At 37.8% G+C, this 13,674-nt stretch overlaps 1 protein-coding gene across 3 annotated transcripts in view; it reads right to left on the reverse strand.

The window, feature by feature from the left end:
• Positions 1-73: 73 nt before the first annotated feature.
• LOC111870355 (coiled-coil domain-containing protein 39) overlaps positions 74-13,674 on the reverse strand; it is a 37,257-nt gene continuing 23,656 nt past the window's right edge. Inside the window, exons 12-17 of one of the 3 annotated variants that reach the window (XM_023862568.2) lie at positions 11,521-11,680; positions 6,088-6,194; positions 5,262-5,465; positions 3,318-3,564; positions 1,747-1,878; positions 74-317 (exon numbers count right to left, since the gene is read on the reverse strand). In XM_023862568.2, the coding sequence (XP_023718336.1) occupies positions 241-317; positions 1,747-1,878; positions 3,318-3,564; positions 5,262-5,465; positions 6,088-6,194; positions 11,521-11,680 (927 nt within the window). In that variant the 3' untranslated portion in view covers positions 74-240. Of the gene's footprint in view, positions 318-772; positions 1,879-3,317; positions 3,565-5,261; positions 5,466-6,087; positions 6,195-11,520; positions 11,681-13,674 lie in introns of all 3 variants that reach the window. The other 2 variants (XR_004513647.1, XM_033753806.1) reach the window with 2 other exon arrangements.

Raw genomic sequence — 13,674 nt, forward strand, 5'->3', positions numbered from 1 at the left:
TAGTGAAGAGAAATGTGAAATTGTGTGCACTGTAAGACGTTTGGTACAAATATACATCATGAACGTGAATCAGTGCAACAGGATGCTAAAATATAACATTATGCAATAACACTTCTATATGTATATAAATTAAATATATAGTAGTGTAGTATACTGTTTTCCTTAAATTTAAAACTAATTATGTTGTAAAACAATCACAAATTTTGGAATTACATGTATTCACTTCATTGAGAAATCTTCTTATTCCTTTTTTGGCTTGTGTTTCAAACACGATGCAGGGCCACAGACAGCTTTTGCTGATGCTGCAGCGTCAACACCTAGAAACAAATCACAGGTATATCATTATGTAAGATGAGAAGCTTTGATTGAAAATAAACCAATGCTTCAAAGGTATCCTTCATCTTTACTATCAGAATCTGAGTCAATCCTGATGAAGGAGACAGAAGAGATCTTTGAAACGTTGGTTTTGAACCCAAAATTGACACATATGATCACCTGAGCAGATTTTAGCACAGTTTTAGTACTGTCAGTGAAATGTAAAGACTATATAAGAGGTTGTTACAACTGCATGTAAGGTACTGTGTGTCAAGGGAATGGATAACTGAACCCATGATTCAATTCAAGCACATTCTGAGCATGGTGAAAGATTATCTGGTGTTTCATTATTCACTACACCATGGAGATATATAGAAGAAAGGAGCTATAGCTCATTCAATATTAACAACAGCAGTAGATGGAGATGAGCAGTCAGATTCATGTCTTGGCCACTTACCCCAAAGGAAAGAACTCTTAGTACCCAACGGATTCAAGGCCAGGTGAGCTCTAGAGCCAGTTTGGATGTGATGACACGAGAAAATTTCTATCCCTGGAGGGAATTGAAGCCCAACTGTAAAGTCCATAGCCTCCTCCTCCTCCTCCTCCTCCTTCTTCTTCTTCTTCTTCTTCTTCTTCTTCTTCATAAGGCTTGACAGCTTCACTTCTTGAATGCTTTGGCCTGCTCAACAATTTCCTTCGAACTACTCCCGTGTGCGAGTTATCCAGTTATAAATTCCTAAATCCCTCAGCTCTTCCTTTACATCTGACATTTTCCTAGATTTCAGTAAAGTCTTAACATTCCAGGTTCCTATCACTAATTTACTTTCTTTATTCCTTAGAACTCACTTTTATTGTCTCCAAAGACAAGATATTACAAATTTTACTGCTTACTCTTATCAATATACATATATGCCAGCCATAGTTATTAAATTAATGTGTATGTATTGCTGTAGAGTTTCTTGGATGTGCTTTAAATAATTACTTCTAATCTTTTCTTTCCCTAGTTACATGAATAAACTTTAATTTCTTATGCTGGGTTTAAGGTTCTCACAGTGGTGACTATGAACAGGACTATGTTTTTGTTTTGTTTGTTGCTGGCAACTTGCTTGCCTTATGATTATACCCCGAAGATAGAGGCAGTGTGTTCCTCAGAAACACTGATGAACTTGTACTGGACTACACAATGTTATATCCAAGAATTTTTCAACTTGAGTGTTATTTCTTCTTTAATGTTTGAGATGCTACATATTGTGACACTGAGAAGGAATGCAACCACATCACAAGTGAAGAACAGGCATTTTTACATACACTAGAGTATATGTAGACCAGTAACAGTAAAGAAAAGTAGTTTTCAGAGAACATTAGAATTCCGTGAGTAACACAGTAAGGAAATCATTCTCCTAGGTCATTCAACATGTTAAAGACAATCACCATCCAAGAGAGCTGCATCCAGTGTTATGACGCTAGCAGAAGTTGAGCTCTTACTGGATCTAGATGATTCATGATTACTGGCCAAATCTTGGGAAGAACAAGTGGCACACAACTGAATAGATGATGGTGAACCTGGAAGTATTTTTAAGAAATTGTCATTTACATAAACATACCGTATACCATGGTGGGACTGGAGTGTTGGTTTCTCTTTCAACTTAGCTGCAATGGCAATGTGGGCAAAATAAACTTATTTCAATAAAATGGTACTAATAGCAAGCCTAACTTGTGGCTCAGAATTACTCCACAATTCGGATCCACTGTCTTGAGGTAAATTTACCATTCTGATTATTTAACCTTCTCCTATCATCTGTTGGATGACTTCTGACATAATTTTCCGATACAGGTCCACTACCAGAAGCTTTCAAGTGCTAGCTTGATGATTTCATGCCAAACCATGTGCTGTGTGCTTTTTCATTCATAAGACTTTAGAGGTCAGATGGTAGGTTAATGAAAATTTTGATCCCAGCATAATATGTTCTTTTCTGAAAGAATGAGAAGTTAGCAGTTGGTTTATGAAGATAGTGCTTGTGACTTGTGTTAACACTGTGTACATCTGTATTGGCCTGAAAATGTTCTTAGTTATTCATAATGAAGTTTATTAATGAAAATATATATTCATATGGAAGAGTTAAGATTTCTAGTCTCTTAAATAGATCTCTAAAGGAATTATGGGATTTTTGACACCCATCATAATTCCGATAATGTTGTTTTGCAATGTAAATACCTTTCTGGTGTCAGATAAATTATTGCATATTTTGTTAAAGAGTGAAAGTAAGTAAAATAAATTGTTTGAGAGTGTCAGTATTTCTGATAAGCAACATAGATCTAACTGCATAACATGCCCCACTTAGCTTTGGAACCAACTGATCAATTAGGTTTCTCCAGTTTAAATGATATCAGTTTGTAAGCCAAGGAATTTTGTGATAACCACCTCTTCTATATTTTCACGTAGGAGGGGTTAGCATGACTGATAATTGTGCATTCTAAATTTGATAACTGGGTTTAATGAACACTTCTTCACAATTACAATCAATTACAGTGCCATTGTTAATCTCCACAATTCACTAGGACATGCTCCACTCTCATCCTTGTACTCTCAAATACTGCTAGCTTCAAGTCAAAGTCAAGTCAAAGTCAAACTGCGAATGATGCTCAGTCAGTCAGTAAGTCTTGGTGTTGAGCCCCATCTGGGGCTCATGACCAAATATTTATTTCTGTTTGACAGTTACGGTCTTGCTTTTTGTCGGGTGTCCTCTCTGACAAGAGGATGGGTCTGTCATTTGTACATGCTGCTGCCCCTTGCCAGCACAGTCTACCTCAGGTCCAAGTCCCTTGGTACTCACAACCAATATTTTACTGTCTCAGATTTGAAACATCCCTTTTTGTCGCCTCTGACGACTTGTAGGGTCACAGTGGAGGTATTCTTATATTAAACTGCTTGCATTTGATGGAATTATTATTTTCTTAAAAAAAGAAAACCATCCAATATTTAAAAGTTAAAAATCTTATACCTGGTCCTGGAAGTGCATGTTTGCTCAGTGATGGTGATCTCTTTACAGGTGAGTGTCTGAGAAAATCTCGTGATGAAATACAGCTGAGAGATCCTCCAGGACTATGAGACATGGGAAGAACCAGACACTTCTCCTCCAGATAGCGTGTCACTACTGGCCCTGCCTCTATGTGACGAGCTACAAATTCAGCCAACTGCTGAAGAGCACTTTGGTTCTGTTCTTGCAACTCACGCACCTCGATATCTTTCTGCAAATCCAGAAGGGATTCACCAGAACACCTTATTCTTTGACTGTTTAAAATGTAATCATGCACAGCACCTACTTTAACATTCAAGTACTGCATAATTAGGAGCGTCACAACTTGCACTCTTCACCAAGTATGATTAGAAAGAGACATAGTTAGTGCCTGAGCTTTCCTTTCTGCATGAAATTATGAAAATAAATTATTTGGAGACATAGGACTACAAATAGATCAAGTGAATGCACTGAGCCTTATTTATGTTTCAAATTATAAGAATAAATTATCAAGGTTGCCCCTGTATGTAATGAGTATGCCATGAAGGTGTTCAGGGGAGGGTAGGTAAAGGTGCAGGCTGGAGATGAATGACCAAAATCAGAAACTGGCTGCTTTGCTTCCAGTATTCATTGGCTAGGCAGAAAAGTAGGCCCCATGACCTGTCTGTCCATCATGGAGAAGAGAACTTCTCCTACTGGGAATCAAACCCCAGGTCTCTAATTTTTAGGCTGTTTCTCTCCTGACTAAAAAAGTATACTAGATAACAGCCTGCTGAAATCTAAGATAAAGTGAAAATATTAATGCAGGAATCCAATCTGATTCCATGGAAAAATATTCTTTATTGAAAGAAACACAAATACAATTTATAAGGGAATTATTTAGAATAAATAGTGAAGTTTAGAGGTTTGTCATAATAAATTCATGTATATTTAAGCTACAACTTCATTTGTATATCATGTATGCTATTCAAGAACTTATGGGCATTGCATCATTAATGAAGAAAATGTCAGGAAAGACTATACCTGTAATTGATTCTACACATGGGATTAATTAAGCAGTTCTGTATTCAGGAAGCAGTGATGTTCATCATATGAGTGATGAAGTTCTTAACAGTGCTGATGCACAAATTAAAATAAGTGTAAACCCTATTCTATATAAGCCTACTGCAAAGACACATTTCCTAGAGGAATTTCAAGTCATATCTAATATATTGCCATTTATTTCCTAGTAGTCTACTATCAAGGAGACTAATAATATTAGGCATATATATAACACAAACAATTGTATTATTTTGTTGCTGAATACGCTTGAAATTAACAGGAGACATGTATGAATAGAGCTTACACAAATACAGCCATTGATATCAATGCTAATAGCTCAAGCAGTTAGTCGCTGGCTTACCACCATGGCGGCCTGGGTTCGATCCCGGGTTTGGTCAAGTGGGATTTGTGGTGGACAAAGTGGTGCTGGGGTGGGTTTCCTCCGAGTACTTCGGTTTCCCCTGTCAATCTTCATTCTACCAAATTTTCCATCATCATAAATAATCACCTAGGGCAGGTACTATAGGCCAATCAGTGGCTGTTGTGCTGAATGGACCCAGCTGGACTCCACCCCCCACTAGTAAATTAAAAAAGAAATCAATGCTAAACTGAAAATATTAATACAGGAATCCCATTTCTTACAGGCCATCAGACTCTGGAGAAAGCCACTCCTTATTAGAAGTAAATGACTGCTTCCTTGTTCGTGACCTACTACATAACTTGCATTCACGGAACTTGTTAACACTTGGGAGTTCATTGCTATGGTGACCCAGGGTTGCATAATTTCAGAGCTTTTATTAAATGTCAGAAATCTTATTATATATGTAGGCAGACATTTATTGTGCTGTTAAGACAAAGGAATTTTAAGATGTAAAAAACTAAACTGACCTTCTCCAGTGCCATGGGCTTTGTCTGGCTCACTCCTCTTAATTCTCTTAGAGCTTTGTGTAGCTGTTTTTCTGCACGTTGAAGTTTAGAAATTTGTTCTTGCAAATCCTTCTCCAAGTCACTTGAATCTTGATCTTTGTTTTGCCATACAGCACGGAGATTACCTTCTGTTATGAATATATCCTTTAAAGCTTGTTCCAGTATCTGAAAACAATGCCAAAAAACTGAAAACTGCTGACACAAATATTGAACTTTATAGTTTGGCACAGCATCCCAAGGATAAAAGGAATTAACATATTTCACCACATTTTGTGAGTACATTAATCAAGAGATTTAAAGTAAAAAAAAAAAAAGTCTGCTAACATGGATTTAATGTAGAAAATTTAAATAGTCATGGCAGTTTGAAAGTACATTAGGGTCATACCAGAAATAAGGGTTTTTAATGACAAATTTCACAATAAGTTCAATATAAACTAACAGTATCATTAAATAATGAAGTATGTTAAAATCTGTTCAAAGCATTTGGTGACTTCTTGAATGCTCAACTAATCATAACATATTACTAATTCAGTTGGCAACACAGTGTTCAAATATGTATTCCTGTTGAAGGCAGACACTTTGAACAGTTTCTGTACCATGTTTCTTCACTAAATAACATTTATTTAGTTTTATATCGAAGTTATTGTGACATCTGTATTGAAAACCTTTTTCATTTCTAGTATATCATTATCTTACTCTCAAACTGTCATGTTTCGTTGAACTTTCCAAATTGGACCCCTGCACACAGGACCTTCTTTACTCAGAATCACTTGAGTTTCTGAGTTACCTCAGTCTGACTGCTGAGTTCATTCAGCTGTGATGTCTGTTGTCTCCATGTATTGACAGCAACATAATAAAGAGATTCCAACTCCTCTTTCTTTTTATACTCATCACCTGTAAAATAACATAAGAATAATAATGATGATAAATACAGGAAGTCAAAAGATTCATATTGTGTTCTTGTGGGTTAAGATACTGTGTATTCTGGTAGGTGGGTATGGTGTGTTAGAGGAACATACTGCCTCCATCTTCTTCACTACCATGAAAACACGAATTCACACCCATACAGAACCATAGACAAAATTATAGTTTTGTATATTCCAATTTTTATGTTTTTAGACAGCAGACAAGAAGACAAATGGTTCACTACTGAATGGTAGCAATCATTACTAGAATTCAATCTCCTTTTAATATCCTCCTGAATCAGGTTTTCATTGGTTACAGTTCCCAAATATCTGAACTGTGCCATATTTTCAAAATATGTTACATATCTTTATGTCTTGATTTTGCCCTGCATTCTGGTGATGAGACAGCAAGAGTTACTTAGTGTTCTCTGTGTTTACTTCTAGACCAACCTCCTTCCTAGTGCCAATTAAAGTTTGTGTGTTTTTATTTGTGGTATCTATATTATCACCCAGTAGATTCACATTAACAGCATAGACCAACAGCTGATATACCCCATTTAATTGCAGTCCCACCTGGTTTTCTTGGACCTTCCTAATGGCATATTCTGAAACAAAGTTGAAAAGCAGTGGAGACAAAGCATCTCCCTGTTTTAGACCATTCTGGATAGGCAAATTATCAGACAAATGTTTACTTGTACAGACTTTAATGTATGTTTTGTTTAAAAACATTTTAATTAGCCTGTGGGAACATCCCACATTATCACGCATTTTCTGCAACGCACACTCTTCACATCACTTTTCACCATCACGCGCGCTAACCAATCAAATTGCTCCAAACGTTCGCATTTATACTGCGCTTGCTGCTAGCCCCGCATCTACACCATCACGCGCGCTAGCCAATCAGCGCCCTGCAAATTCTTCCTCCTCAATTTCAAGTTTCACTCTGCCCACCGAGCAGTGTATAAAAAGGAGCAGCCGCAAACCGGCAGCATCAGTCTGACTTCAGTCTACGATCAAGCCACACTCAAGCAACATCAGCCAGCAGACTACGTCGCCAGCGCTCGGTCTTCGGAGGCATCGGCAGGCTGCGCCAGGCATGACTGCCTTGGCCCTCTGGCTCTCACACCCGACGCACTGGGGCACCTTGCCTGGACTCGCTGGTGGTCATGTCCCTGTCTGACCCACTGGGCATCTGGCGTAGCCACTGCCTCATCACTCCTGCGACCGTGCTGCGCGACCACGCAACTTCAACTCACCTGCCACACGGCGATCAAGCAACCTCCAGCAACGGCCACGCCGTGGCCAGTCAAATCACTGCAACTAACCTCTCTCCCTACTGATGCGTGCCGCGCTACCTCACCAATCAAACATCTCAGCAACCACGGTCCTTTTCAGGACCAACAAACTGTTCTGAAGAAGTGGGTTGTCATCGGAGTAATGAGGAACAACAAAGGCAAAAATCCCACAAGCCCAACTAGTTTTATGGGTACCCTAAACTCTATGAGAATACCGCACAATACTTCCTCCTAACTGAATCATAGGCTTTCTTGAAGTCTAAGAATAGCCTATGCACTGTCTCATTGCACTCCCATTTTTTCTCCAGTATCTGATGAAAGCAAAAGATCTGATCAGTAGTTGATCTGTTATGTCAAAACCCACACTGATGGTCCCCAATAATTTCATCTATGTATGGACTCAGAGAAGAATATTGGATAAAATTCTGTTTGAAGTTGATAGCAGTGATATCCCATGATAATTACTACAGTCTCTTTTATAACCCTTCTTGTGAAATGGTACAATAATATACTCCTTCCACTGATCAGACATTTTTTCCTTATTCCAAATAGAATTAATTAGCTTATGGATCTTAGAATATAATATTTCACCTCCTGCTTGAATCAGTTCTGCTGAAATTTGATCACTACCTGCTAATTTATAACTTTTCAACTTTGCAATACAAATTTCAACCTCAAAAGGGCTAGGATCAGGTACTAACGGCTCAGCTGTATGTATTTCTATCTGTCTAACATCACTGACCCTATGTACATTCAGTAACTAAGAGAAGTAGCTCTTCCACCTATTCAAAATATTGTGGGAATCTGCAAGATCACCATTCTCATCCTTCACTTAGTTACTTCTAGGTTGGTAACCCCTCTTAAAGTCATTTATTCTTCTATGCCAATCTCTAATGTTCTTGTTCTTACTATTCGCTGCAAGCTCATCAATTTTGTCTTTCAGAAATTCCCTCTTTTTATTCCTGAAATGTCTGCTGATTTCATGTTTTATATGGGTCAGATTATCTCCATTTATTTCATTTGGATCCTGCAACCACTGCAATTTGGTTTGTTTCCTTTGGTCTAATAATTTTGAGCATCTTTCATAGAACCATGGCTTATGCTTCTTCAATTCATAATAACCTACACTCTCCTTGGCAGAAATTTTTATATTCTCTCTAATGGTTTTCCAGGATCTATTAATTTCCACCTAAGTGTCTTAAGTTTTCCAAAGCTGCTAACCTATCAGAGATTTTAACACGATACTGCTCTTTACTCTCTACCTCATTTAATCTCTTGAGCTTGAATCTCCCCATATGAACTCTGTGCATTGTTTGTTTACTCACTGCCAGTCTCTACCTAACTTTTGCCACCATCAGATAGGGTTATCACAATCTGCTGCCCTGAACAAACAGACATCAAGTATACTTGAATGCCATTTCCTGTCTATCAAAGTATGGTAAATTTGGTTGTGCAACTTTCCATTAGGAGATATCAAAGTAAATTTATGAATGTTACAATATGGGAACATTGTACTTTTGACAAATCTTTGCATGTGGCAAAGTTTACTATTCTAACTCCATTATCATTATTAATTTTGTGTAAACTCTCATTTCCAATTGTTGGTTTGAAAATGTCTTCCCTACCCTTTTGGAACTGAAATCTCCTAACAAAATTTTCATATGGTATTTAACAGAATTTATCAAATACATGTTTTAGTTCTTTGTAGAACCTGTCCTTTATATCATCAATTTTGTCCTCTGAACATTCAGAATGATGATATTGCACCAGTGATCTCTTAGTATTATGTATGACATTCTATCACTAACAAACTCTACCCTCTTAACTGCTGATGTGATTATCTTATATACGAAAAAACCTGTACCTAATTCATGATTCTCATTTCCCCTTCCATACAGAAATGTATATTTGCCTGCTGGTTTGGTACCACCTCATTCCCATCTGACCTCCTGTACTTCCACTGAATCTAACATATCTGAGATTTCTTCTGCAACTGCTCTGAGTGAACCTGCCCTACACATACTTCTAACATTCCAGGTACAAAATCTCATATCCATTTTCTTTTGCATAGGTTGTTCATTCAAAGAATCTGTCCAGGTCTGAGGCTTCTTGTGATCTTTCATAACAAGCTTATTCTTTATGGGGGTGAGTTGTTGGCCCCATGCCCAAACTCCCCCAGAGGACCACCCATTGTTAGCTGTTCGCGATTGCTTATTCAATATATTTGCAGCTACCCTCCTCCGTCCACAACCTGAGGACGTGCCATGCTGTGGTGACAAGTGTTAACTCTTGCCTATTGTCTAAAACTCTGAAAGGGAATCATAGAATTCAGGGACATTTGCTTGCTCAGTGTTCCATTATTATACATGTTCACTACTGGCTTGAGACCAGACACTGTTTGCAGAACAAGGTAATATTATTTTTGATTTGGGGATCCTACAGCAGTGACTATGGAGAGTATTATCTTCTTGGTTGCAATCCCATATAGTTTGATATAAGACTGCCATAATTTCAGTGGAACATATCACTTCCATCTTGAGCCACTGAAGCTGGAGATGATATATTACTCCAACACATCAGTGGGCTTCTATTAAAGTACATACAATGAAAATCTAGAAGATTGTGCTCTTCCAGGTAATACTGCTTAACTAGTCAGCTATTATACTGGTGGCACACAGTAGCATAGTTGGTTGAGGCACTATACTACAAGCCAGAAGGTTGTAGATTCGATTCCTGATGAGGTCATTTGATTTTTCAATTAGCCTAATTCTTCCAGCTGTGCTATGGCCCTGGAGGTGACTCAGCCTCTAACAGAAATGAGTACCAACAATCTTCCTGGGGTTAAAGGGCAGCCAGCATGTAAGACTGATGACCTCACCACCATCTGTGAGCTGACTGTGGACAAAACGTGAGAGCCTCGACATCTCACAACCCTATGGGTCTCCACAGCCTGCTGCAGAGATAACTCCTCCCCCCCACCACCATTATACCAGTGCTTCTGCACTGGGAGTGCAGAACATACATTTCATACACTATCAGACACAGACTGAAAGGCGCCCCCCCCAAAAAAAATAGTCTTGGAAAAATTTTTGTTCAACTCTTTCCATGTATGGAACAAATAAAATTCTATTTCAAATGAAAAATTTCTTTGTGTTAGTTATGCCTCAAAATTAGGTCCCAAATAGAAAGGAATACAAGAAATGTCACTATCAAACCAAGGGTTATGTTCAATGGAAAAGGTTCAGAAATCCATGATTTATTTAATCCGTCTTGCAGTGCATACACTCATTTTTCTCCTTCTCTCCCTCGCACTACATGTTTCGGCATAATAATGCCATCTTCAGGTGCTTACTTATCCACGTCAAACCAGTTCATTGCATGCCATGTTCACACATTAAAATAACTAAAATAACACATACCCAGGAAGCCCAATGGTATAACACACGCAGTCGCAGGAGCACGACACAACAAAACCACAACACACAAGATAGTGAAGGAGTGCTCCAACAAAGGAGAATGGGCGTGACTGACGTAGTGAGGGGCGACGTAGCGATGTGGTATCCTGAACAATTTTAATATTTTTAACGTTGGACAATGTATATGATGGATACATATTTTGGTTATTTTAATGTGTGAACATGGCATGCAATGAACTGGTTTGACGTGGATAAGTAAGCACCTGAAGATGGCATTATTATGCCGAAACATGTAGTGCGAGGGAGAGAAGGAGAAAAATGAGTGTATGCACTGCAAGACGGATTAAATAAATCATGGACTTAAATCAGTGCAACAGGACGCTAAAATATAACATTAGGTTCAGAAATACTGTACATATGCATAATTTTATGTTTCATTTAAACAAAATGATTACTACAGAAGCTCTATGATAATAACATTAAAAGTCTCAGATATTCCCCTTTCTTATTTATGAGAAAGGCATGATTTAGTAAGCTTTCTTACTCGGACATTTTTAATTTCTACTTGAAACATAATTTGATACAAACTACATTACACTCTTACTATCTTCATCTACAGTTGACAAGCTCCTTTTATATTTCTCATTTGTTGAATTTATAACCTTCAGCGTATTTTCCATAGCTTGAATTTCTTTTTCAGTTCTCCTTATTTTTGCATCCAATTCATCACCTTGCTGTTGAAGCTCATATTTCTCTTGTGCACTCTGAAATCAAAATGTGAACAGAAGGAACTTGAGAGCTCAATGCACATGATTAAAAAGAAAAATAAATACTGAACAAATAGAAGAAACTTATAGTTGATAATATACATAGTTGAAGAAATTACTACATATAGGAAGGGACTGAAAAAACATGCTGATAGAATGGGTTAAGACAGATGGCCTATGAGAGCATGGATTTGTAAATCTTATAAGCTGAAGAGTTGAGAGAAGACAGATATGCCTGAAGGAGGGTTTTCAGGCTTGTACAGGCAGAAAGATACCTAATCCACAAAGATATGGAGGACATCACTGTTTCTTAGATAACTGTTTTCTAATAAATAAAGATAAATATGTTTTCTCTGTGTTCAGTTAGTTAAGCAGTGTGCTAAGAAGATGTGTAGAGGAGTGGAGAACTCCACAGTGCCTTAATACTTTCTTAACCTTGGCACTATCATGGAGGTGACTGGTCAGCTTCATATTCCAGCCACTCTACACTCTACCCTTCTCAAGTTATCCACTAACCATCAGATAGGAGCTGGTCTGGATATAATAACAAAAGGAAAACTTCTGCCCAAATAAACATTTAATATTGCTGACGCTAGGCAATATAAAATATACATACTATACTAAATGTCAAATGAACATAATTGTAGTTTATAAATGCATGTATTCATAGACAAGCATATACAAGTATTTACAACAATGTTCATATTGGCTACGTTGTAATGTGTATAATGGAGGTGAAGAAAGGATGAAGAATGTAACCTACTTATCTCTTAAGTTTCCAGTTGAAAAAAATATATCTACTTAATTTCATTTAACATAATGTTTTGGTTTACAAGAATGTATCCATGACGTTGAATGAGGAATTTCTGTATACCTTATAATTTTGTGTAAGTAATGAAGTGAAATTGATCTGCAACTCTTTAACATTTCAATTACCTTCTTGTTCATCTGGTGCTCTATCTAATATACAGTGTCCCATAAGGTCCAGGCCATAGGAGATCTCAGTTATTTGGCAAAATGCAGAATAATGTAAAGGTGGAAAAACTGCTGAAAATTACTTGCTTCCAACCTCAAGTGCTGAGAACAAGCTGTTACAGCACTAGAATCTTTACATATCAGTACTAAAAGGCTATGACATCACTGTGACATTGTGGCATGTTTCCAGGGTGTGGGAATGCAGTAGTGAAAGAGAGACGGGTATAAAATGAAACAGGAAGAGTAAATAAAACCATTCTGTTTCAATATACTGATACAGAAACAACTGTCACACTTCACAATCTCAATGTTGTAATGGCTGTGAACATGGCAAAGATACTGTCCTGGGGTGCAGAAATTCTTCGTGGAAATTTATCACCATACCACATACTTCAAGTGACCCCACAGGAAAAAATCCAGTGGTATGTTAGGTCTGAAGAATGTGGTGGCCATTTCCATAGGTCCCTTTGGACTGATTCACCATGCACATAAAAATAGATCTTACCACTGCTATGGCTAAATAAAATTGAAGGCACAAGTTGATGGTAACAGTCTTCTGTTACTTCTTTTGGCTTATTTTGGACTTCACCCATCGTCCGGTATATAAAAAAGACAAAAAACCACAACGTTTCGGAGACTGGATCTGTCTCCGTCTTCAGGCGTATAGGAAAGGTTTAACCTACTCAGTTGGGCCCCTTAGAAAGAGCTAGCCTCAATCACTGGACGTCCAGTGATTGAGGCTAGCTCTTTCTAAGGGGCCCAACTGAGTAGGTTAAACCTTTCCTATACGCCTGAAGACGGAGACAGATCCAGTCTCCGAAACGTTGTGGTTTTTTGTCTTTTTTATATACCGGACGATGGGTGAAGTCCAAAATAAGCCAAAAGAAGTAACAGAAGACTGTTACCATCAACTTGTGCCTTCAATTTTATTTAGCCATAGCAGTGGTAAGATCTATTTTTATGTGCATGGTGAATCAGTCCAAAGGGACCTATGGAAATGGCCACCACATTCTTCA

Source organism: Cryptotermes secundus, unplaced genomic scaffold (genome assembly GCF_002891405.2).
Source record: "Cryptotermes secundus unplaced genomic scaffold, Csec_1.0 scaffold681, whole genome shotgun sequence".
Classification (NCBI taxonomy): Eukaryota; Metazoa; Arthropoda; class Insecta; order Blattodea; family Kalotermitidae; genus Cryptotermes; species Cryptotermes secundus.